This window comes from Acanthamoeba castellanii, assembly GCF_000313135.1.
Source record: "Acanthamoeba castellanii str. Neff unplaced genomic scaffold scf7180000084664, whole genome shotgun sequence".
Classification (NCBI taxonomy): domain Eukaryota; phylum Discosea; order Longamoebia; family Acanthamoebidae; genus Acanthamoeba; species Acanthamoeba castellanii.
Genome location: NW_004457466.1, coordinates 256534 through 278219, shown reverse-complemented (window position 1 = coordinate 278219; position 21686 = coordinate 256534). Strand labels below are relative to the sequence as shown.

Genomic DNA, 21686 nt, shown 5'->3' with positions numbered 1-21686 from the left:
TGAGTGTGCGTGTTATTGACCACACACGACCTGGCTTGAAGGGTGACGTCACGCCTCGCTGTCGCGTTCACAAAAAAACCGAAAATGAAAATTTATTGGGAAATAAGCACATTAAAAAAGGGGCCCAAAGATGTCTGACTCAGAGGGAGCGATGAGCGGAGAGGACTACTATGAGGAGGACGAGTATGCCGAGGAGGAGGAAGATGATATGGATGAATACACGGCAGACGACAACGAGGATGAAATCGAGGAAGAGGATGATTTGATACAGGAGGACATCCCCTTCCATGAAGGTGCAGCCTTCTTTTTTAAAGAGTTTGGGGGGGGGGTTCGACAGATGCATCGCCTCAACGTTGGTTTGTTGTTGTCTAGTCTTGTGCTGAGCGAGAAACTTGATGATGGCCAACCACGCCTCGCTTTGTGTGCAGACGACAGTGTGGCCAGGGAGGAGCGGGGAAAGCTGCACCGCAAGCACTACCGCTGCTTGACCCAGAAGGAGCTGCGCGAGCTGCAGGACGCCCACATACGCCAGGCTAACGAGTTTCTCAACGTACGTCGCAGTCCCTCACCACCGCTGCGTCACGTGAGCTCACCATCGGCCGGCGCGGGTGCAGGTCAATACGGCGCTGGTGCGCATCGTGCTCAAGCACTTCAAGTGGGACGTGGAGAAGCTGCTGCAACAGTGGATGGAGGAGGGCAAGGACAACGTGTTCAAAAAGGCCGGCGTGCAGCTGCACGAGGAGGACGAGGCGCCGACCGAGGACAAGCCACAACCACCGGCCAAGGACGCCACCGTCAAGGACTGCGAGATCTGCTACGGCGAAATCAGCCCCGACGAGGTACCAGCGCAGTACTTCACTTCTATCGGACCCTTTTCTTGGGAGCAGCTTGGCTAACGCGTAGTGTCGGCGATCGACGTCGCACCACCATCATCACCACCACCAGTCTTACGCGGTATCGTGCGGCCACACCTTTTGCGGCGATTGCTGGGGAAACTACCTCACCCTCAAGATCAACGAAGAGGTACTGTATGCCCTACCATGCCATCCAGTGCTCCAATTTCCTGACTTGCTGGACTCTGGCTGCGCTGCTCTTAGGGCCAGAAATCGAGCCACCTCACCTGTATGGGACACAAATGCAACGTGCGCGTGGACGAAGCCACTGTGGAAAAGGTTTGTTAAGCACACACTCACAGCCACACTCACACAGTGTTGCAGCGTGGCCCAGTCATGCGCGCGTGACTATCTAACGTTCACGAAACGTGTCATGTTGTGCAGTTGGTCGCACCCGACGTGTTTGACAAATACATGGGCTTCCTCCTCAGTGCGTATGTGGATGACCATCCGCTCTTGACCTGGTGCCCTGCCGCCGGGTGCGGCCGAGCGATCAAGGTGCCCCACCACCCACTCACACCACCATATATAGTGTCCGGCAAATTGATTGCACATCCACACCACTCGCCACTCCGCCCAACACTCTGCATGCAGATCACGCCCGGTCCTACAAACGTGGGTGTGCTCTGCGACTGCCAGCACCTGTTCTGCTTCGAGTGCGGGCAGGAAGCGCACGCGCCCGCCACATGCGGCATGCTGGTGGCTTGGAAGGCCAAGGCCAAGGACGGCAGCGAGACCACCAACTGGTACGGGACCTCCCTCGACCCCTTTAAAGTGTCAACCGCCGCTCACCGTGCTCTTCCCTCCCGCTCCAACCACTCCAGGTTGCTGTCGCACACCAAGTCCTGTCCCAAGTGCGGCAAGCCCGTGGAAAAGAACGGAGGCTGCAACCACATCACCGTACTGAACCCAGGCCCTTCACCCCAGCCGCCGCCGGTTCATGTTCGGGCGCTAACCAAACCCTTCTTCTCGTTCCCTTCAAACAGTGTCCGTGCGGTGCTCACTTCTGCTGGTATGGCTTGACAACGCGCGTTGCACACGACCACGACCAACACAGTTGAGCCCCTGTGTATCATCTTAACGTGGTTGTGGGGATTGCGTACATACAGGATGTGTCTCGGCCTGTTCGATTCGGTGAAGGTGTACCAGCACTCGTGCAACGCCTTCGATGACAAGAACGCCTTCTCGTTCGATGCGGCCCAGCGCGCTCAGGCCAAGCTCGAGCGCTACCTCCACTACTCCACTCGCTACGACAACCATGCCAAGGTCTGCCACCACAACCAATTACATACAACAGCGAAGCATCGCTGACCCTTCTTGTATGGCGTGTCTGGCGTGTCCCTGCAGAGCAAGGAACTGGAGTCGAAGCTGATGGGCACCATGAAGCAGAAGACGATCGAACTGGGCGAGATGGACACCGGCAACTCGTCGTGGATCGACCTCCGGTACCTCGAGGAGTCCACCAGGCAGCTCTTCCTCGTACGCTCTCTTCTTACTTGTGGCCACACCACAAACAATTCGTAATATCTGCTTTGTCGTGCTGACGTGTTCGCTGCGCGGCAGTGCCGAGACATCCTGAAGTGGACGTACGTGTTCGCCTTCTTCATGTTTGACAAGGACGAACAGACGCCGGCCATCCTCAAGCCCTTCAAGTACGTAATAACCACGGCTGCACGCGCCTTAATTGAATCGCGATGGGCTGTGCTGACGTTTCGACCAAAAGGCCCTTCGTGGGGCCGAGGGACGTGGCTCAGGCCAAGGAGCAGTTCGAGTACCACCAGGAAGAACTTGAGACCACCACAGAGAGACTCTCGGGTACACACGCCCACCTGACGCCCTTGCAAGCGATGGGCAGCGGCTCACCACGCACGCACGCACGCACGCACGCACGCACGCACGCACGCACGCACGCACGCACGCACAGGCCTACTAGAGAAAACGACGACGCAGATCTTGGAGGACAAGGTACTGTCTGCCCTATGTGCACCAGCAGCGAAACGAGACCCGTTTGTTTGGTCTCACCCTCTTTCTCTCTCAACCCACTTTCCCTTTCCTCTATGATTGCGATGACTAGAACTACAGGATCAACGTGATCGATGTCACCCGGCTGGCGCTGAATAAGTTCAACGCCATGTTCGGGGTACACCTGCACCTCCACCCACCCACCCACCCACCACTCCAACCAATGTCGCTTACTTTTCTATGCAACGCACAGTCGGTGGAGTGGATCCAGGAGAAGGTGGCGATGGGTAGCTTCCAGAAGGAGGAGAAGCTGATGCCGGCCGCCAAGAAGTCCAAGGTCGAGCCGAAGCCGGCCAGCTCCGCCTCCAACAACCGGGCCGCCCTGTTCGGCTCGGGACGGCGTCGCGGAAACCACAGACAACAGCCGCCCGTGCCCCAGCCTGGTGCGCACTGTTCCCTCTGGCGAGCTACGGGCCTTGACATTGAACTCATATGCTACCACGACAGAGCCCACCGAAGAAGATGTCGAGGAGGAGCTTGAGCGAGTCGAAACGGACACGGGCAGACGCAGGCGAACTGCCGCCGACGAGGAGGAAGAGCTGAGAAGAGCGATCGAGGAGTCGATGAAGGTGCGTCCGTTTGTGTTGTGGTAGTGTATCGCGTTGTGGAAGTACGCTTCTCAAGTTTGCCCTCGTGCCACCACGTGCTCACGCGTCGTTTGTGCTGGCCGACCACATTATCAGGAATTCGAACCTCCCACCCCCGCAGCTGGTGCCGGAGGTGGTGCAGTGGACGAGGATGAAGAGCTGCAGCGAGCCATCCAGGCCTCTCTGAACGACATGTGAGCACCACCCTCTGCCACATTCCTTTGCCTCACTTTCCGTGTTCGGAGTTGTTTCTTTTTTGGCAAGTCGACCGAAAAGACAGACGAACCGGAAGAGACATCTTGCTGTGGGGGATTGCTGTGGTGATCCCCTGTAGCTACATATAGCTATCAGCCTCGGTGATTGGCTGCTTCTCTCTCATGGAGATCACTTCCCGTCCCGGCGCTTACTTTAAATAGTGGTTCCTCTCTTCTTCTCCTCTTTCTATTCATCATCACCAACCCAACTACACCAATCAACCTTTCTACCTTCAACCACCAACCATTCACCACCCTATCAACATGTCTGAGCCTTCCAAGACCGCCGCCTACACTGACATCGCCCTCGGCGCTGCCAAGGAGAACGTCGGCTGGGCCGTCCGCAACGAGCAGATGGAGGCCGAGGGCCTCGCGGTCAAGGAGAAGGGCAACGCCGAGCTCCAGGCGGCCAAGGCCGAGCAGCGCCTCATCGCCACCAAGGACCAGGTCAAGGGCAACATCAAGGAGGCCGCCGGCAACCTGCTCGGCAACGAGCAGTGGCACGTCGAGGGCAAGGTCGCCCAGCTCAAGGGCGATGCCCGCCAGGCCGCCAACCTGTAGTAGGTCCCACCATCAAACACCACGATTGGCTTGGGCGCCAGTTTCTCAATAATAATAAATTTCAATTATTTATAAATAATTAAATTCAGGAAAAGAGTGAAAAATGCAAGGAATGCACGTAGTTGTTGAGACACACACACGCAAGAAGATGAAGCAGCGCTCCAGGTCGGTGGCCACGCCTGACGTCAAAGGGGCCAGCCCACGAAGTGGTGGCATGCTGAAGGGTGGGACCCCAAAAACGGGCAGCGGTGGCAGAAAGCGAGGAGATGGAGGGGGCGGGTGGTTTTCTGGCTGGGGCGGCGGCTGGGTGTGGTACGGGGTGCTGGTGCTGCTGCGCGGGTGGGGCGCAGTGGGGCCGTGGGGCTGGTGGTCCGGCTACGTGCACCCGGACGAGTTCTTCCAGTCGCCCGAGGTGGCGGCCGGCGCCGTACTCGGCCACACCCAGCTCGCCACCCCCTGGGAGTTCCACCCGTCCTTCGCCTGCCGCTCCATTTCTCTGCCGTGCGTGCCCCCCCCCTCACTTGGTGTGCGCCGCCGCACTGTCTCTTTCGTTCTTTGATTGCGCTCTTGGCCTCACACGGCGAGGCGGGTGCCAGGCTGCTCGTGAGCGGGATTCCCTTCGCCGCACTCGAGTACCTCAACCGCGTAGTGCCGCCGCTGGTGCCCGGTACACCCACACACACACACACCACACTCACTCTCACACTCACACACACACACGCATTGATTGCGCCAAGACTGACAGACCAGGCAACTACGCAGAGGGAACTCTTCTTTCGGGCTTTGCGCTCCTCGTCGCGCCGCGCTTCGCGGTCTTCCTGCTCTCCCTCATCGTCGGTACTCTGCTCTGCGCCTTCCACAGCCGGCGCCTCGCCTCGCTGCACTCCGCTGCGCTGCGCTGCGAGTGTCTCACCACGTGGTGCATCTCTCTCGTGCGCCGATCGCCGGCATCCACCGCGCAGACCTGTCTGCGTTGAAGATCGCTCGCGCGTGGGGTTTGAGCGCGTCCCACACCGTGTCGGTTCTCCTGACCCTCGCCAGGTACCCCGCTACCATCACGGCGTGATTCGCGGCAACCGGGTGGTAGCTCACGTGATTGCACTTCATGGGCTGCACGTGCAGCTCGTGGGTGATGCTGCTCTTCCACACGCGGACGTTCTCCAACACCATCGAGTCCATCATTTTCGCCTTCTCCGCCTTCATCGCCCTCCGCGCCATGGCACCACAACAGGTACCATCTGCTCAGCTCGTCGTCGTTGTCGTCGTTGCGCTGAACAGTCGCTTGATGTGTGCACGAGAAGAAAGGGCTCGGGCTGCTGTGGGACGCGGTGCTGGGGATGACTATCGCCGCCGGTGTCTTCACGCGGTTCACCTACCTGTTCTTCTTCATGCCCGTCGGACTTGCCTACCTGCTCTTCCACTCGCGCTCCGGCCTGTGGCCCACCCAACGTACGCCCTCCCTCTTTCCCTCGCGGCCACGACCACACGCGCGCGCGCGGTCACGAGACTCGAGTTCGCTGGGGCTGAGCCTATCATCGCAACCCAGCGGGGCATCGGTTCGTGGGCCGTGCGGTGGCGATGTTCGGCCGGCTGTGCGTGATGCTCGCGGGCTTCCTGGCTCTGTCGTTCCTCCTGGTCGTGCTCGACTCTCTGTACTTTGGCACCCTCACGCTCTCGCTGCACGGATCGGTACGGCTCCACTTGATCGTCAGTCGTGTTGTGTTGCGTCGCCACCTCATATTGTCGTGCGGTGCGTGCGGTGTGCGGTGTGTGCGGTGCGCGTGTGCGGTGGGGCAGGTGGTGCCCTGGCACGGACTGGTGGCTGTGCTATCACGACCAGCCGAGTGGGCGCACGTCGCTTTCGCCGGCACTCTCACCCTCACGCCATGGAACAGCCTGCGCTACAACATGCAAGTCGACAATCTCAGTACGCGCGCGTAGCCTTGTCAGCCTCGTCGCCCTGTACACCGTCTCACCAGCTGTGTTGTGTGGGTCGTGTGGGTCGTGTGTGTGTGTGTGTGTGGTATGCAGAGGAGCATGGAATCCACCCGCACTACACGCACGCGCTGGTCAACTTCCCTCTCCTCTACGGGCCGCTGGCACTGGCCGCCTGCGCCAACGGCATCCGCTTCGTGTGGTCTCTTCTGGCCGGCGCCCAAGGCCAGCCCAAGTCGGTCACCACCTCTGACTCCGCCACCACCACGCTGCGGCGCCGCGGCCGGTGGGTCCTGGCCCTGTCGATCGTCTCCGGACTCGGCATCCTGTCTCTAGCACCCCACCAGGTGCCCCCGCCCTTGCCCTCCGATCCTGCGCCGTGCAGCTGCGCTCACCCTACTGGTCCCTCGGACACTAAAACTCTCGCCAGGAGCCGCGATTCCTGGTGCCGCTGGTGCTGCCGCTCTCGATCCTGTTCCCGCTCTTTGGCGGCGATGAAGAGCAGCAGAAGAAGAAGACGCAGAAGCAAACGCAGACAACAAAGCGGAGGAGTGGGAGCGGAGGGTTGACGAGCGTGGCGAAGTGTCTGCGGCCGTGGACGTGGGTGGCGTTCAACGTGGCGCTGCTCCTCTTCTTCGGCTATCTCCACCAGGCCGGTGTGGTGCCTTCCCTGCTCTCGCTTTCCTCAGCGACACCACAGGCCGGCGTACGAACATTCTCTTCATTCATCAAGATGCCGCCTGTTGTGGCCGCACAGGGCGTTTTCTGACTGTGTGCACAGGGCCAGGTCGCGCATGTGGTGTATTTCAGTACATACATGCCGCCGTGCTACCTCCTGGCCAATCGCACAGGTACTGCGCCCTCCTTCCGTTTGGCAAACGCACTAGTGTTCTCACTTCCCGCTGCTGCCGTCACTACACGCAGACCTGGTCATCCACGACGTGGGTGGCGACGCAACCAAATTGGCGGCGGTGCTTGACCTGCTGGCGCAAGGTACTACTCCGCGCAAAGCCGTCGATCGTGCCAAACACCTAACATGACCGTACAACGCCTAAACCCGGTGCAGAACCGCACGTTTACGCGGTTGTGCCCGCCAGCGTGAGCAGTGCACTGCACCTGCCGCACTTTACAAGCCAAGTGCAGTTTTGGCCAAGCCTCAGCACCGAAGACTTGCCCCGAGCCTTCGCTGAGCTCGCCTTGGTGCTCCTCCGCCGAGGCTGAGCCCACCAAAGGGCGTCGATTGCGGAGAGAGGAAGCTGTGTTTTATGGGTGAAAGACAGGAACAGAGAGATGGGGCAAAGAGAAGAGAGAAGAACTCAAAGAAGAAGGAGGGGAGGAGTGAGAAGTTCCTTTCACTTAGAACTCCTCGTCGTCATCGTCTTCGTCCTGCACCTTCTCCAGGATCTCGCTCTCGGCTTCTCGCTTCTCCTTTTGCTCTTCCTCGCTCAACGGTGACGTCTGGTGAAGTCGATCCACGGACGATGTCAGCACCATCTTCACCGCCCACGAGAAGGCCTTCTCTGGGGGGGGGTACGCCGTACCTTGGGCATGTTGGGAGGGTAGCGCATGGCACGGACGGCTTCGTTGTGCATCTTGAGGCAGAAGCTGATACGGGCGTGGTAGGCCTCCATCGGCTCCGTGGTCGAATATACATCAATGAGTTCCTTGGAGCGGAGGGTGCCGGCCTCGTGATCGAGCGTGGCGTCGATGACCTGATCTCTGATGGCCTTGGCGACGATGAACTCGGCGTCTTCGACGTTGTCCAGACGCAGCTTGTCGCACACATCCGCGAGACGGATGCGCGAGTAGGAGACGTTGATCTTACGCAGACCGGTCTTGATCACATTGTGGCGCAGTCTAGAGAGAGAAGGCAAGAGCATGAGTTTCAGAACATTTAAAGAACGCGCCATGGCATACCTCTGGATGAGAGTGTAGGTCTTGTCTGCGCGGAAGACGTCGCCAAAGGTCTTCACGACTTCGTGGAAGGCGGAGAGGTCGCCCACGCGCACGGCCTGGGTGAGCTTGAGGTAGGGCCTCAGCGCCACCTTGAGTCCGCTCGTCCTGAACACCGACCGCTCGGGAATCTCACCCATCAGAAGCTGCACAATCACCGCAACCTTGTGGACCTGCAGGGAGAACCACGAGCGCAATCGGTCAGCTTGGAGGGGGGGGAGCGGAGGGTCGATGGTGCGCGAGGTCATACCGTAACGCGGAAACCAGTAGCGCAGTTCGAGGGCGCTCTACGGATCGCCTCCTGCAGGTAGGTGTAGGCGCCTGTGTAGTCCAGCTGCATGCCCTTGATCCGGCCTATTACATAACAAAGGTAGATGGAGATTGTATGAGCCATGGTGGTGCCCGCGGTTGTTTTGACATGGTGATAGACGGACCCTGGTAGTAACGGAAGCGGGCGAGCTGGTTGGAGGAGACGGAGTCCTCCTTGATCACGGACTTAGCCTGGAGCTTGTCGGCCTGGTCGTAGAGACCAAAGTGCAGGTAGTTGCGCAGAAGCAGGTTGAGGATGGTGGCCTAAACATTGAGACAAAAGGAACGACGAGACGTCAGTGACGGTGAGCTGCGCGCAAAGGTGATGCGACTTTGCACGTACGTGCGTCTCATCGTCATGGCGCAGGCTGCTTGTTCTGTGGGCGGCCAGGAGAGTACTGTGGGGCTCGGAGGGTGAGTCGAGGAAAGCTTGCACAAGTGTGGAGGAAGATAAACGTACGGCCTGATCTCGGCCAGACGGTTGCAGTGCTCATGGGCAAGAGAGTAGTAGAAGAAGGCCCTGGCGGCCAGAGGGTTGAGTGTGCGCCTATTGTAGGTCTGCAGGCTCTTGATCATGTCCGTGGAGCAAGCGGCAGCCTGGGGACGGAGAGATAGGGTGAGTGAGCACGAGCCAGCAGTGCATGAGCCATGTGATGAACGAGGTGCCATACCTCGTCAAAGAGCTTGTTGTCCACAAGGGCGATGGTGGTGACGAGACGGAGGTAAATCTCCACCTCGGGCTGGAGGGGCAGAGGAGCAGCAGCAGCAGGCTCTTCCGTCTTCGCCGCAGCAGCGGGCTTGGTCTCCTCACTCACCGTTTCCATAGGCTCGGGCAGCTGAGTGGTCAGAGATTGCAGTGCACAAGCAGATCAATAAAGCGCAAGATTCAGTGGCTTTGATGAGAGGAGTTGGATCTGTGGGTAGCGAACCTTCGAAACGTAAGAGTGCAGCTTGGCCTTGAGTTCATTCTCATTTGCAAGCACCTCATCGACGGTCGCAGTGAGCACGTTGCGGTTGATGTGTCTTCTGGTCTTGGTGAAGAACTTACGCAACGCGCGAGCAGAGTGACGAGGCTCCTTGCTGACCACCGATTTGTTGATCTCGAGGATCTGCTCCTTGATTTCTGCAACACTACGAATTAGCATCCTTTTCAAGGGATCCCACCTAGGTTCCCTGTGGGCGGGAGGCAATCAAGCACTAATGCGGATGCGCACCCCCACTCGTCAGGTCGGCAGTCAGACCCTTGGGCTGCGAAGTGCTCGAAGTGGATGCAGTATCTGTGTTGGTTGCCATCTTCTGTCTTTCTATCTTTCTCTACTTCGCGCTTATCTTCTTTAATTGTTTGCGCGATTGATCGTCCCACGCCAGGAGCAGGCCTGCCTCGCCACGCTCGCGTTACGTGCTGTTCAGTTGTGCTGCGAAATTTCGGTCCCTAAACTTAAGAAGGCTATCTGGCAAAAAAATTATGTTCTTTTTTTCAAGTTAAAAAGCCGCTTGTTCCAGGCCTCCAGCACATCACCCCTCGCTTGGCTTTGCTCTCGTCGCTTTCAAGTTGTTCCTTCACGTTACCTTCGAGTGCAGCACAAGCCAGCACCCATCCTCGCTCTTTCCCTCTTCTTTCTCTCCGCTCCCTCCACTTCAGCTGAACAGAGTGTTCATCGCCAGTGGCGCCCAGGCCGTCGCCGACAGACAGACCACCGTGTAGTTGATGAACTTGGCCGGGATCTCGATCGAGTATCTGGTGATTGAAAGGAAGAAAGGTTAACGATCAACCTCTCCAAGAGATTGCAGTGTCAAGATCGAGGAGGGCAGTACCTCGCCTTGGTGCTCGCCTGGGACTTGGTAGGCAAAATTGAGGAAAGGAAGATGAAGGAGGCCTTCTTCATGATGAGACGAGTCATAAAGACGACCAGGTAGCCTGCAATCGCAAGACGTGCCATTAGCCAATGTCACGAATGAGGCTAAGTGGTGCACACATACCGACGAGGATGCGCGCAAAGGCCAGGAGGAAGGTCTCGCTGCTGAACAGCTCGGAGAAGTTAAGGCGGTAGAGGTTAACCTTGCCGAACATGCCCATGTGCAACAGGCCACCATTCAAGGCACCTGTCGGTGAGGTGCCGTCGCTTAGCCACAGTCTTGCAACGCATGCACGCCAAAACCATGGATACGAACCCAAAATGGTGGCGGTGTCGCCGTAGGAGTTGGTCCACTGGGGAGGGGCGGGGTAGACGGCAAGAAGGGCGGCGAGCACGACTGGCATAGCCATCATGACCTGGATGGGGCTCGTGTCGAGCACGTAGTCCACATGTTCGTTGACATTGACCCAAAGGTAGAAGCAACCGACGCCTACAAACACCAACGCCAGCGGAGGGATTAGTTTGGAGTTCAATCTGCAGAAGGTGAAAAGAAACGGGCCGAAAAAACGCGGGGAAAAGAAGAAGGAAGATGTGGATCAGGCGCGTACCGACAACGGTTCCCCAGAAGAGATCAGAAGGCGAATGCACGCCCAAGTACATGCGGGAAAGGCACACCGAGATCCAGAAGGCGAGGCCGATCGAGATGTAGACGTAGGGGTCGGAGACGGTGTGCCGATAGCAGTAGAGGGCGATGCAGAGAGGCAGTGTCGTCGCGGCGATTGCGTGCGTGCTTGGGAGGCCGTACTCGCATTCGTAGTGGTGCTCGAGCCTCGCCACGGTGTGGGCGTAGGGGCGCGGGAGCTGGAGAAGATCCTTGAGCATGTGGCCCAGGTAGCAGGAGAAGCACCAGAGGAAGACGACGCTCTCGGCGAGCTCGGTGACGAAGTGCCACCAGAGGAAAGGCAGCAGGAGGACGAAAGTCACCTCCTCGCCCAGCATCGATGCGAATCGGAAGTAGATTTCGCAGACGAGGTAGAAGAAAGATGTGAAGAAGCCGACCTTGTTCTGCTCTGGCCTCGTTCGCGTGTTCGTTTCCTTGTTGTTGTGGGTCGTCGTCGATTCATTCTGTTGGCGATTCTTGAGTGTCCTGGTAGCCTGATCCTGGGCCTTGGGGCTGTCGCTTCCCGAAGATCGCGTGGCGGCCTTCTCCTTCCCGCTGGCCGACGCAGGCTCAGGGAAGGAGACGATGTTGAGGAAGTCTCTCCTTACGCCCGCCCCGAAGAATCGCTGGAACTTGGCCACCGTCGGGAAGCCATCTTCAACCTGAATGAGCAACCAGCTCCTCACCATCGACAGCGTCGAATTTGTGGGCTTCTCTTCCATCTTGTGTTCTTACGAGATAACAGAATGCGACGCGATGTGATGCGATTTAAGGAAATTCGATTTGCTTCTGCCTGGCAGAGCACCGTCGCGTTGTTCGATGCAGCTCTCTACTCGAAATCGAATCGACCGGCGATTGGAGAAAACGCTGCCGATGATTTGGCGGACGAGAGGCGGAGGTGCAGAGGGTATAGAGGAGAGAAGGAGCGGAGATGGTGGAGGTGCGCAGGAAGCGGCGAGTTGGCTTGGCGGCAAATTGAACGTTCAATAAAACAGCGATCCCGGCACGTGTCTGCATTTTATCGCCTCAATTATCTAGGCAATATCCGGGACTCGACATTCCGGTCGGAGCTTCTGGGAGAAACGAGACTCCGCACCAGCGAGAAGCCGACCTGTTTTCCCCCTTCCCTTTGCACATCACTGAGGTGATGTGCTGTTCACAAGAGTGAGTGCCCTATGAAGTTGCATTATGGGGCAGGAAAGAAAAGGAAATGTGATGGCCCAACCAGTGGCACAGTTACAACAGGCTAAATATGATCAACCATCTTTACAATTTGAAGTCAACAGGCAACTCAGCTGTATTTTGTGTCAACTGTTACATTTTATTTTGTAGCATTTGAAGATGGGCCAAAAAACTCTTGGGAGAGATGCATGGCTTCTTCCAGAGCAAGCTCAAGTTGGGCTTGATGCTGTTGGATCCATGCTAGCTCAGCTTGTAGTCTTGCAATGGTACTACTATCCTTGCACTCATTCAATTTGTGCTGGCACTCTGCTGCAAAGGTAGTTTCAGCATCAAGCTCAGCCTTCAGTTTGCCTAACCTTGCTGTTTCCTGTAGCTTGTGTTGGTAAGGGCTAAAATAGTGGAGGCAGAGTGCTGCATGGGTACCTTGGCTGACACCACATCAACACAGTCTTGTGTGATAGACCCAGTCAAGAGTGCCACCAGAAGTGCAGGGTCAATTCTATATGCATTGCTGGCACCTGGGTGAAGTGTGGTGAGTGGAACATGCAAGTAGAAGAAGGAAGAAGAAGAAAAGGGGAGCAATCATACCTCCACCTTCATAGAAACCATAGTGGTGGATGTAGGTCACCAATCCCTTCTCCATGTCACCACCAACACAAAGGGAGAGGCCAGAGTGCACATTTTCAACCCTGTACTCAATGTCCCTGCAACAAACAACAAGAGGAGGTTAGGCCTGGATGTCACCATATCGAGAAAGAGAGTCTGATGGGCCTACCACGTTTGATTGTCAGGTGAGTTGTGCCGCTCAGGATTGAAGAAGAGTGAGAACTGCTCGCCCATGTAGAATGTGCGTGTGACTTTGATCCTCTAGTGGAATGTTGCAGCAGTGAGCCGTGGTTCACACCAACGCATGTGACGAGATGGTGGTACCTGTGGCCCACGTGGCTGCGGTAACTTGTTGCCCGGCACATCAGCCACATCGTAGGTCACCTCACCCTCGTGCTTGATGGGCTGGCGGTCCGCGCACTTGTTAGTTGCGTTCCGCGCAGCATAAAGCTCCCGTACCTTCGCAAGGGTGAGAAGAGCACGCAGGTGTGCGGCAAGATGGAGGTGCGTGGTGCCCAGTCGCTCCACCAACTCCCAGTCCTGGTGCAACACCGCCTTCAGACTCTCGCCCTCGCTGAGAAAGCCTGTATGTGACCGGTACATCCACTCTGTTGCATCTCTGGCATGCAGTTCATCGTTTAGCGATCGCACGATGCAGCTTTTTAAATCGAACAATTAAATAAAAAACAAAATAAAATCAAGATTGAAGGGTACGTACTGCGTTCTGTCCTCCAAAGGCCTTGCCCTCGCTTCGATTCGCTCGATTGAGAGTCCGTTGATTTCGTGTAACAGATCAATGTCCTCGCGGGTCTTGATGTACAGGGCGCACATCTCGTGACCAACTCTGTTTTGCCGATTTAAACTCAAAAATTGGTGGTTTGGTGCGGCGCGGACAAGACGACAGGACAAGGTGACGCGGAAAACAGAGCTTTTTTTGTAGGACCGTGCATTGTTTTGTCGTTGGGCAACAACATGGATGGCTCTAGTGCTTCTCCACCTTGTCCCTCACCCACTGGACCAGCGTGCGGACGGGCTCGCCAGCCATTCCCTTGGGGGTGTACGCGTTGCGCTGATGAAAAAAGTCAAGGGTCAGCAGATCGGGGTAAGAGTGCATTGTCACGAGAGGAGCCGGCGCGTACATCGTCAGAGTGCATCACACCGGCGATATCCATGTGCATCCACGCAGGAGTCTCGACAAACTCTGTATGGTGCAGACACATGAGCGATGAACTGAGCTACCATCAACGTTGTGCGAAGTAGCCACTACCTTTCAGGAAGAGAGCGGCAGTGCTGGAGCCAGCGGGACGACCACCGACGTTTTTCAGATCAGCATACGCCGACTTGATCTGCCTCTTGTAGGAGGAGAAGAGCGGCATCCTCCACACCTGGACAAGGCCGGGTGGGTCAGTAGTGTTCTACACACAGAAGTGCGAGGTTCGGAGCGGCGGTACCCTGGAGTCGGTCTTCCAGCCAGCTTCGTCCATCTCACGCCAAAGCTTGTCGCTGGTGGTGAATACACCCGTAGCGCCAGCTCCGAGAGCAACGACCATGGCACTGTACAAGGAGACAAAGTCAGCGCTCTGCACAGTAGGCGAAGCCGCGTGAAAGGTTGCTTACCCAGTCAGCGTGGCAACATCAATGACGGCGGCAGGCTTGAAAGAGTTAGCGTAGACCAAAGCGTCGGCCAAGATCAAGCGACCCTCAGCATCGGTGTTATCGACCTGATTGCACACCACAGATCGTAAGCTAAAACAACATTACGTCGATGACTTGCTCGCGTTCGCGTACCTCAACCGTCTTGCCATTCTTGGCGCGCAACACATCACCAGGCTTAGTGGCAGTGCCGGAAGGCATGTTTTCTGCACGTTCACAACCAGACGAGGGTCAGTGCGATGGTTGCGCCAGTTGTCCATCAAGGAAGCTGCGTACCGCACAGGGGAGTGAGACAGATCGCCTTGGTCTTGATCTGCAGCGAAGCAAGCGCCCAGACGGTGGACACGACAGCTGCGGCGCCGCCCATGTCCCCGCGCATCATGCCCATGCCCTCGGAGGGCTTGATCGAGATACCGCCGCTGATCACCACATACGCATGAGAGCCAGCCTTGTTCATCCACGTCTCAGAGACTAAATGACATACCTGTCAAAGGTAACACCCTTGCCGACGAAGATGATAGGCGCGACGTCCTGGGCTAAAGGTGCCACACGTGAGGGCAAGCTCTTAAGGGGGCGAAGCGGGGAGGTAGGAGTAGTCACCTTCATCACCAAGGGGGTTGTAGTGGATCTCCAAGAACTTGGGTGGCTCTTCGCTGCCTCGGGTCACACCCAGGAAGCAGCCCATGCCCTGCTCCTCAGCCCATGCCCTGCAAAACATGAAAAAAAAACTCACACGTTAGCGCGCCACCAGGGTGTGCAGTGGCCAGAATCGGTGGCCGAGCGTACTTGTCGTGGGCGAAGATCTTCACATCCGCCTTGTTGGGCAGCGACGCAAACTTCTCCTCAACCTTCTGAGAGAAGATGGTCGGAGTCATCAGGTTGGCCGGTGTGTCGGTGAGCCTGTTGCGGGGGAAATACTTAGTTGAGCTTTCAACTCTTAAAGCAGTAAGGTGGAGGAATGCGTACACACGAGCAAAATTCTGAGCCGTGGCGATGATCTTGCCACGGTTCCACTCCTCCTGCTTGTCGGCTTCAACTCCCCACGGCTGAACATCAACGGGCTGTGGGGCGAGAGAGCAAGGCCTCGGTCAGCCAGAGCCGGACACCAGAATCATTGACAACGCAAGTACCTCATCGTCCTTCTTCGAGAAGAGCTCATCGAACTTGTGGAGACCCAAGAGAGCTCCTTCAGCAGCAACTGCGAAGCGGAAAGACACACGGCACCACACTTAGGGTCGTCTGCGAAACGCCAATAGAAAAGGTGAAGAAGCGCGTACGCTGAACGGAGGGCAGATCGGTGAACTGGCCGAAGGACTCGACGCCGATCACCTTCGATCCAGCATCTCGGAGAAGCTGTCATGCACACCAAGTTCAACAACCGTTGTCAGTCTTCAAGAAGCCAAGCCACGACTGGCCAACAGGATGTTTCATATACCCTAGCGCCACGAGCCGCTCCCTGCCTGACGGCGTCGCTGGGCTTGGGCTGGCCTGCGCAGAAGAAGTGTCACTGATCGAAACGACATCACAATCCCGGATAGAGGGACGTGCGCACATACCTTCCCTGTAGTCCTCCTGCTCGGAGGTGAGCTTGACGTCGCGCGGGTGCTTGCCCAGTCCGACAACGGCAACGCGCGGGTAGTCCTCGCCAAGGTCGAGGAACACCTCTCCGCTGCCCACCTCGCCTGCACAGCACGGTGTCAGCAAATGTGCCCGAAAATGGGCCGGGAAGGTGGGGGCAGTGGGTGGTGCCTTTGGCGGCCTTCTTGGAGAGCTTGATACGACGGGTGAGGGCACCACTGGTGCTCTTGTCGATCGCCTGGCCTGCCGGGGTGAGCTCGCCGCCCTCGAAGATACCCACAACCACTCCGTCAACCTGCTTGTCACCTGCAGACCACCGCGACACTCGGGTGAGTAAGTGCGTTGTGTCAATTGGTTGGTGATGAAGATGCGAGAGTAGTGTCAATTTGCGCGAGATGTGATTTGCAAGCAAACCTGCGGCGGTGCTGTAACAGGTTTTGGTGGTGCCACACGTTGAGGGTGCCACAAAGATCAATTTCGTGCCGCTGGGGGATAGGCTGTGGCTGAGCAGCGGACTTCTGTGTGTCGCCGATCTTGTGAAGATGCAAGCGGCGGAAGATGACGCAGCGCCAGCACGCAGAGAAGAACGAAAAGACGCGGCACCCCACAGCAAGCACTTCGCCTTACCCTGCATCTTTCTCTTTGTGGCCCAAAAGTGTCCTTTCTTCCTCGCACGAGATCGAAACGAATGCCCACCGCAAAAAGGGGAAAATTGTCAACTCCACAAAAATAAAATAAAGGAAAATAAATTTCTTTATTTTCGTCGACAGAAAATGTTGGGATCTCCGTTGCAGAGAGATAAAATTCCCGTCGGTCCAAGCCGGCCAACATGCCGTTGTTTCTACGTGTTTTTCTCGCGAAACAAAGTCTCTTCAGGCACTCCCCGTCCGTGGCCTTGGTTCTGCGCCGTGCCGCAAAATCACTTAGAGAACGAACAGATCAAGAGAGCAAGCATTGTCTGCAGAGATTGAATTCAATTTGTAGAGCGAAAAAAAAAGAGATAATCGGGCGGCAGGTACGTCCATTTCGCGCTCTATCTACACTTGCTGGCCTGCGCTCCATTATAAATCTCATCCTCTCTGTTCAGACACACATTCGGAGACAGAAGACCGACAATAGTCAGCCAAGATGTCAGAAATAGCGAGCGCACTGTTCAACAAGGTGCTGGTGAAGGTGCTCAGCAGCTTCCTCACCTACTACATGAACAACTTCTCCAAGGAGAGCTTCAAGCTGCAGATGCTGAAGGGCACCTTTGCTCTGGCCGACATCGGTGCGGGCCACCCTTCACTTGTTTCCTTTTTGTTTTTATTGCTCACCCACCACGCACGATATTTTATTACTTTGTTGTGTCTGGCACGCGCAGAGGTAAACACACAATTTCTCAAGGAGACGATAGTGCTACCCAACTTGGAGATTACCAAGTGCTTGTGCGATAAGATCTTCATCAAGGTACGTCTTGCCCCACTTCCCCGCACTTACTTATCCTTGTAGCACGACGGTCGTCGACGGTCATTATTTAGTTCCGTTCGTTGCCGTTTAGCGGAGAAGTAAATAATAATAATACAATTTAATAGCGAAGTTAATTAACGTGAGCCGTGGACATATGAACTGACACTTGCAACGGAAAAACGCTCCTCAGATTCCCTGGCACCACATCACCACCGAGCCGATCACGTTCGACTTGGACCGGGTGGAGCTGGTGTGCGAGGAAATCCCCTTGGGCTCCAGCGAGGACCAGTCGGGCCCGTACGCTTTCCCGCGGCACCACGCATCACTTCCTCCCACACTCAAACTCACCCACCACCCACCACAACAGGAAGAAGGAGCGGCCCACGACCTCCTACGCCTGGGCGCAGCGCATGATCGATGGAATCAAGATGAACGTGGGCGAGGTGGACATGACCATGAAGTTTAACGGCTACCGGTTCGTTCATGTCGACTGGATTTGAAGATGTCATCTGTCTGTTTGAACCAGCGGGCTGACCCGGGTCATGCGGCATGCAGTGGTGTGCCCTACATCAAGAAGGTCAAGTGCAGCGGCATCTCCATCTACTCGACCGACTCGAACTGGAAGGCTGTGGACCTGAAGGAGTCCTTCGTCGAGGACAAGACCCGCTCGGAGACGCTCTTCTACAAGGTCATGGACTGCAAGTCGCTCACCGTGTCCTTTGCTCGCGCCGACCAGGCCGAGCCCGAGTTCTGCACCTTCATGCGCGACATGCCCGTCCAGATCAGAGTACCCTTCCGCGACACGCGCGACACACGCGATACAACGCTGACGCCATGCACGTACAACAGATGAAGGTGTTGCGTGACTCCAAGACGAAGGCCGTCCTGTGCGGCGACTTCCAGCTTTACCTGCCCCGTGCGGACATGTCCTTCAGCGGACAGCAGTGGAAGAACTTCATGGAGCTGCTCAAGGGTGCGTACAGGCGAACGCGTCGTGTGCGTGCGTGCGTGCGTGTGTGTGTGTGTGTGTGTGTTGCATGAAACTGAACGTTCACGTCGTGCGCACGCACACAGGCATTGTGGGCTGCTTTACGCGCACGGACCAGGAATACTCACTGTACAAAGACATCGGCAAGGACGAACGCGTCAAGGGTACACACACCTTTCATGTGACGAGGTGGGACGTGCTGGCCAGCCACTAACCAGAACACGCACATAAACACGACACACAAACACGACACACGATACACGACACACGACACACACACGCACATAAACACGACACACGACACACGAACACAAACAACTTGAAATTTAAGAAAAACCAGAAAAGACCAAGAGCTGGTGGGAAAAGAGAAAGGCGGCCAAGGACGACAAGGAAAAGACGCGCAAGCTGGCGGAGCTCGAGCTGCGCCAGAAGGCGGTGGCCGACCTCAAGAGCGTGGGAGCAGATGCTTCTCACCTGGAGGTTAGTCAGCCCTACTACTGTTTGTTTTTGTTTTGTTTGTTGCGCGCCTGCTTGCGGCGTGCGGTGTGGGAAGTGTGCTGACGCCTCCCCCCGCGCAGCAAATCCCCTCGGAAACGCACTTCCGGGTGCACATCGAGAAAGGTTCGATGAACCTGCTCGAGGAGGAGGACCGGCTCACCCTGGAGCCCTTCAAATACGCCTTCGGCCGGCTGTTCTTCGAGGTATATGGATTCCCAATGAACCAACCCCAGCGGGGTCCCGAGATTCTCAGCACGACCGTGCTAACAATTCTTCGTCGCGCAGAACATGAACATCGACGTCGAGCTTCCCCCCGCCATGGATGTTCCCGACACCAACAAGTGGACCGCCAATTCCAGACAGAGGTACTACGCCGGCACTGTCGTGAGTGTGGTGTTGTGGCGTTGTGTGTGTGTGTTGACCAAGGTGACTTATTACTGCACTGTGTGTGTAGGTTGATGATGCAGGCCTCGCTCAAGATTCACAACATGGCCTGCGTCATTCAGGAGAACTTCAACTCCTACATCGACGCCCTCGTACGCCCCTCCCCCCTATTCACAGCTTTACCGGGGCTCTTTACTGACCACCACCACCACCACCACCTCGTGCGCACTCTGCTCGAGCAGAAGTCCGGCACCCACAGGGAGAGGAAGCAGATCACGATCCTGACCGACGGCCGAAGCGAGGACCTCCAGCGGCGGATCAACGAGGTCAAGCGGGACCTGTCGGCCGCGCAGGAGGAGGCCAAGGGCCCCGAGACCGTCACCGCCGAGACCCGCCAGGCCGAGGAGCGCAAGGAGCAGGAGCAGAAGGGCCAGAAGGACTTCGTCTCCATCTCCTGGGCCGTGCGCTCCGGCGCCCCCGAGGAGACCAACATGGTACCCCTCCTGCCCTTCCTGTGTGTGTGTGTGTGTGTGTTGTGTGCTTTGCTGACGTGGCGCGACGCTGGCATGTTGCAGGAGAGGTGGTTGAGGTCGCTCGACTGCCAGATGACGCTCGAGGTGTGCTCCAACTACTTCGTGCTGCTCCACAGGTGGTGGGCGCGTATCATCCGCTACCTGGAGACCTCGTCGCTCGGCGCCGACTCCATCGAGGCCATCAACCTCATCAAGATGCAGATCAGCGTCCAGGTCGACGACATGGTCATCACCGTGCCCCTCCATGGCTGCCTCCAGTACGAAGTGCCCACGGCCGAGGTTCGTATTTTCTCTTCTCTTCACTCGGCGAGCCGGCTTTTACTGTGTGTGTGTGTGTGTCTCACGACGTCGTTGTCCATGTGTCACGCCGACAGGAGTTGGAGATGCTGCCGCACGTGGTGCTCACGAGCACGTGCATGAAGGCCGGCCGGAACGTGCTGGGCGAGCTCACCCAGCTCTTTGCCTCGCACAAGCTGCCCACCGCGAGCTTCGCCACCGGCGGCCAACGTTCGTTCCCCACTCAGCGCGCGCACTGACCTGTGTGCTGGCACACACTGACCTTTTGTCGGTTCTGCGTGCGTGCAGAAATCAGCGGCTGGCGGCCGCAGAGGCTGGGCCACGACGAGAGCGGCTGGACGCTGCACACGCACACGTACAAGCCGCAGCGGTTCCAGCTGGTGCTGGAGAACCTGGTGATGTCGGTCGGCAACGACAGGATCATGTCGCCGGTCACGTTCGGCATGGAGCTCACCCTCCACCGCTTCACGACCACCGAGCAGCTGCTGCTCGAGCTCTGCACCCACGCCGAGCTCATCCAGATGCACGTCAACCGCGCCCAGTACCTCATGTACATCCACTTCATGGAGTACCTGTCGACCGTCATCTGGCCCGAGCTGGAGCTGGTCCTCCTGCGCAAGTACGGCCCGTCCTCCATCCAGGAGGACCTCACCGACCAGTCCATCGTCCAGGTCGCCAAGAAGCAGGGCCACATGCCGTACGCTCTCTCTCTCTCTCTCTCTCTCTACACACACACACACACACACACAACTAACACGCGTGTGGTGATAATGACTCATATGTGTGCGCGCGCAACAGTCTCGCGGTCAACACGCATTCGTTCATCGACTATCTGATGCTTCACGTCAACGGCTCTCCCATCTCTGCGGAGAGTGTGGTCAATGCGTTCTTCAAGCTCGACCCGAGCGAGAGGCAGGCGGTGGTGGAGATGCACGTCGAGAAGCTCCTCTCCAAGTCGTCCAACGCCGTGCTGTTCGAGACGGGCAAGACCCACAAGAACGCCAAGTGCGACAAGGCCACCGTCCACATCCCCTCCCACGTGTACGGCTCCTCCACCTCTCTTCCATGGCCGGGTGCGTGTCGTACACTCACTCGGCATGTCTTGGCACCGCACAGGGCGACCTCTGGTGCGGCCACCAATGAAGATGGCGAGAAGGCGAAGGAGAAGGAGGTCGAGATCCAGAGCAGCAAGCCCCTCGTCGAGGTGGGCACTCTTGCCGGCAACGTGATCACCGAGCACCTGCACGACATTGTGGCGCTGCTGAAGAGCAGCAACCTCGCCGCCTTCAACGCGCTGCTGGACGTTGGCGAGGGCGACGTCGAGGAGGTCATCAAGCAGGAGTCGTCCGTCGTCGTCTACCGAAACCAGATCATCGTCGATGGCGAGTGCGCGCCCGCTAGCTTGCCGCGTCCCGTCACAAGCTTCCTCGAGGACTTTGTGATGGTACGCGACTGAGAGGAGGCGCCTAGACAAACACCACAAAGTT

At 57.3% G+C, this 21686-nt stretch overlaps 8 protein-coding genes across 8 annotated transcripts; 4 read left to right on the top strand and 4 right to left on the bottom strand.

Annotated features, from left to right (window-relative positions):
- Window positions 1-130: 130 nt before the first annotated feature.
- Window positions 131-3700, top strand: ACA1_369220 (IBR domain containing protein; the record flags this gene model as incomplete). The annotated part of the gene is made up of 17 exons (XM_004340162.1): window positions 131-293; window positions 429-550; window positions 615-839; window positions 946-1023; window positions 1098-1172; window positions 1278-1391; window positions 1488-1639; window positions 1718-1793; window positions 2034-2159; window positions 2241-2372; window positions 2457-2545; window positions 2617-2708; window positions 2818-2858; window positions 2968-3033; window positions 3109-3298; window positions 3363-3484; window positions 3599-3700. 17 exons carry the CDS (start codon window positions 131-133, stop codon window positions 3698-3700), a joined length of 1965 nt encoding a protein of 654 aa, XP_004340210.1.
- A 320-nt stretch (window positions 3701-4020) lies between these two features.
- On the top strand, window positions 4021-4317 carry ACA1_369210 (DNA binding protein; the record flags this gene model as incomplete). The annotated part of the gene is made up of 1 exon (XM_004340161.1): window positions 4021-4317. The coding sequence occupies one exon, from the start codon at window positions 4021-4023 to the stop codon at window positions 4315-4317; it is 297 nt and encodes a 98-aa protein (XP_004340209.1).
- Window positions 4318-4465: 148 nt separating this feature from the next.
- ACA1_369200 (SMP3 mannosyltransferase) lies at window positions 4466-7473 on the top strand (the record flags this gene model as incomplete). The annotated part of the gene is made up of 14 exons (XM_004340160.1): window positions 4466-4818; window positions 4914-4984; window positions 5068-5154; window positions 5180-5236; window positions 5280-5358; window positions 5440-5548; window positions 5619-5766; window positions 5864-6006; window positions 6115-6244; window positions 6349-6599; window positions 6683-6958; window positions 7034-7103; window positions 7177-7245; window positions 7319-7473. The coding sequence occupies 14 exons, from the start codon at window positions 4466-4468 to the stop codon at window positions 7471-7473; spliced, it is 1998 nt and encodes a 665-aa protein (XP_004340208.1).
- A 135-nt stretch (window positions 7474-7608) lies between these two features.
- Window positions 7609-9807, bottom strand: ACA1_369190 (proteasome (prosome, macropain) 26S subunit, non ATPase, 32, putative; the record flags this gene model as incomplete). The annotated part of the gene is made up of 10 exons (XM_004340159.1): window positions 7609-7767; window positions 7794-8109; window positions 8170-8378; window positions 8456-8559; window positions 8640-8778; window positions 8858-8891; window positions 8975-9111; window positions 9186-9350; window positions 9444-9637; window positions 9729-9807. 10 exons carry the CDS (start codon window positions 9805-9807, stop codon window positions 7609-7611), a joined length of 1536 nt encoding a protein of 511 aa, XP_004340207.1.
- A 345-nt stretch (window positions 9808-10152) lies between these two features.
- Window positions 10153-11753, bottom strand: ACA1_369180 (PAP2 superfamily domain containing protein; the record flags this gene model as incomplete). The annotated part of the gene is made up of 5 exons (XM_004340158.1): window positions 10153-10252; window positions 10330-10432; window positions 10495-10617; window positions 10687-10860; window positions 10979-11753. 5 exons carry the CDS (start codon window positions 11751-11753, stop codon window positions 10153-10155), a joined length of 1275 nt encoding a protein of 424 aa, XP_004340206.1.
- An 811-nt stretch (window positions 11754-12564) lies between these two features.
- On the bottom strand, window positions 12565-13650 carry ACA1_369170 (uncharacterized protein; the record flags this gene model as incomplete). Its single annotated transcript, XM_004340157.1, has 7 exons — window positions 12565-12573; window positions 12637-12731; window positions 12802-12902; window positions 12989-13078; window positions 13169-13278; window positions 13372-13438; window positions 13538-13650. The coding sequence occupies 7 exons, from the start codon at window positions 13648-13650 to the stop codon at window positions 12565-12567; spliced, it is 585 nt and encodes a 194-aa protein (XP_004340205.1).
- A 151-nt stretch (window positions 13651-13801) lies between these two features.
- ACA1_369160 (leucine aminopeptidase 3, putative) lies at window positions 13802-16684 on the bottom strand (the record flags this gene model as incomplete). Its single annotated transcript, XM_004340156.1, has 17 exons — window positions 13802-13888; window positions 13959-14020; window positions 14087-14204; window positions 14271-14373; window positions 14437-14540; window positions 14608-14678; window positions 14749-14891; window positions 14957-15008; window positions 15073-15179; window positions 15259-15372; window positions 15439-15533; window positions 15603-15670; window positions 15750-15825; window positions 15908-15960; window positions 16029-16154; window positions 16267-16356; window positions 16654-16684. 17 exons carry the CDS (start codon window positions 16682-16684, stop codon window positions 13802-13804), a joined length of 1500 nt encoding a protein of 499 aa, XP_004340204.1.
- Window positions 16685-17178: 494 nt separating this feature from the next.
- Window positions 17179-21655, top strand: ACA1_369150 (uncharacterized protein; the record flags this gene model as incomplete). The annotated part of the gene is made up of 17 exons (XM_004340155.1): window positions 17179-17320; window positions 17414-17499; window positions 17690-17796; window positions 17867-17974; window positions 18055-18286; window positions 18349-18472; window positions 18574-18651; window positions 18828-18967; window positions 19066-19188; window positions 19271-19350; window positions 19440-19521; window positions 19612-19863; window positions 19945-20181; window positions 20277-20409; window positions 20488-20896; window positions 20998-21240; window positions 21316-21655. 17 exons carry the CDS (start codon window positions 17179-17181, stop codon window positions 21653-21655), a joined length of 2916 nt encoding a protein of 971 aa, XP_004340203.1.
- Window positions 21656-21686: the final 31 nt, after the last annotated feature.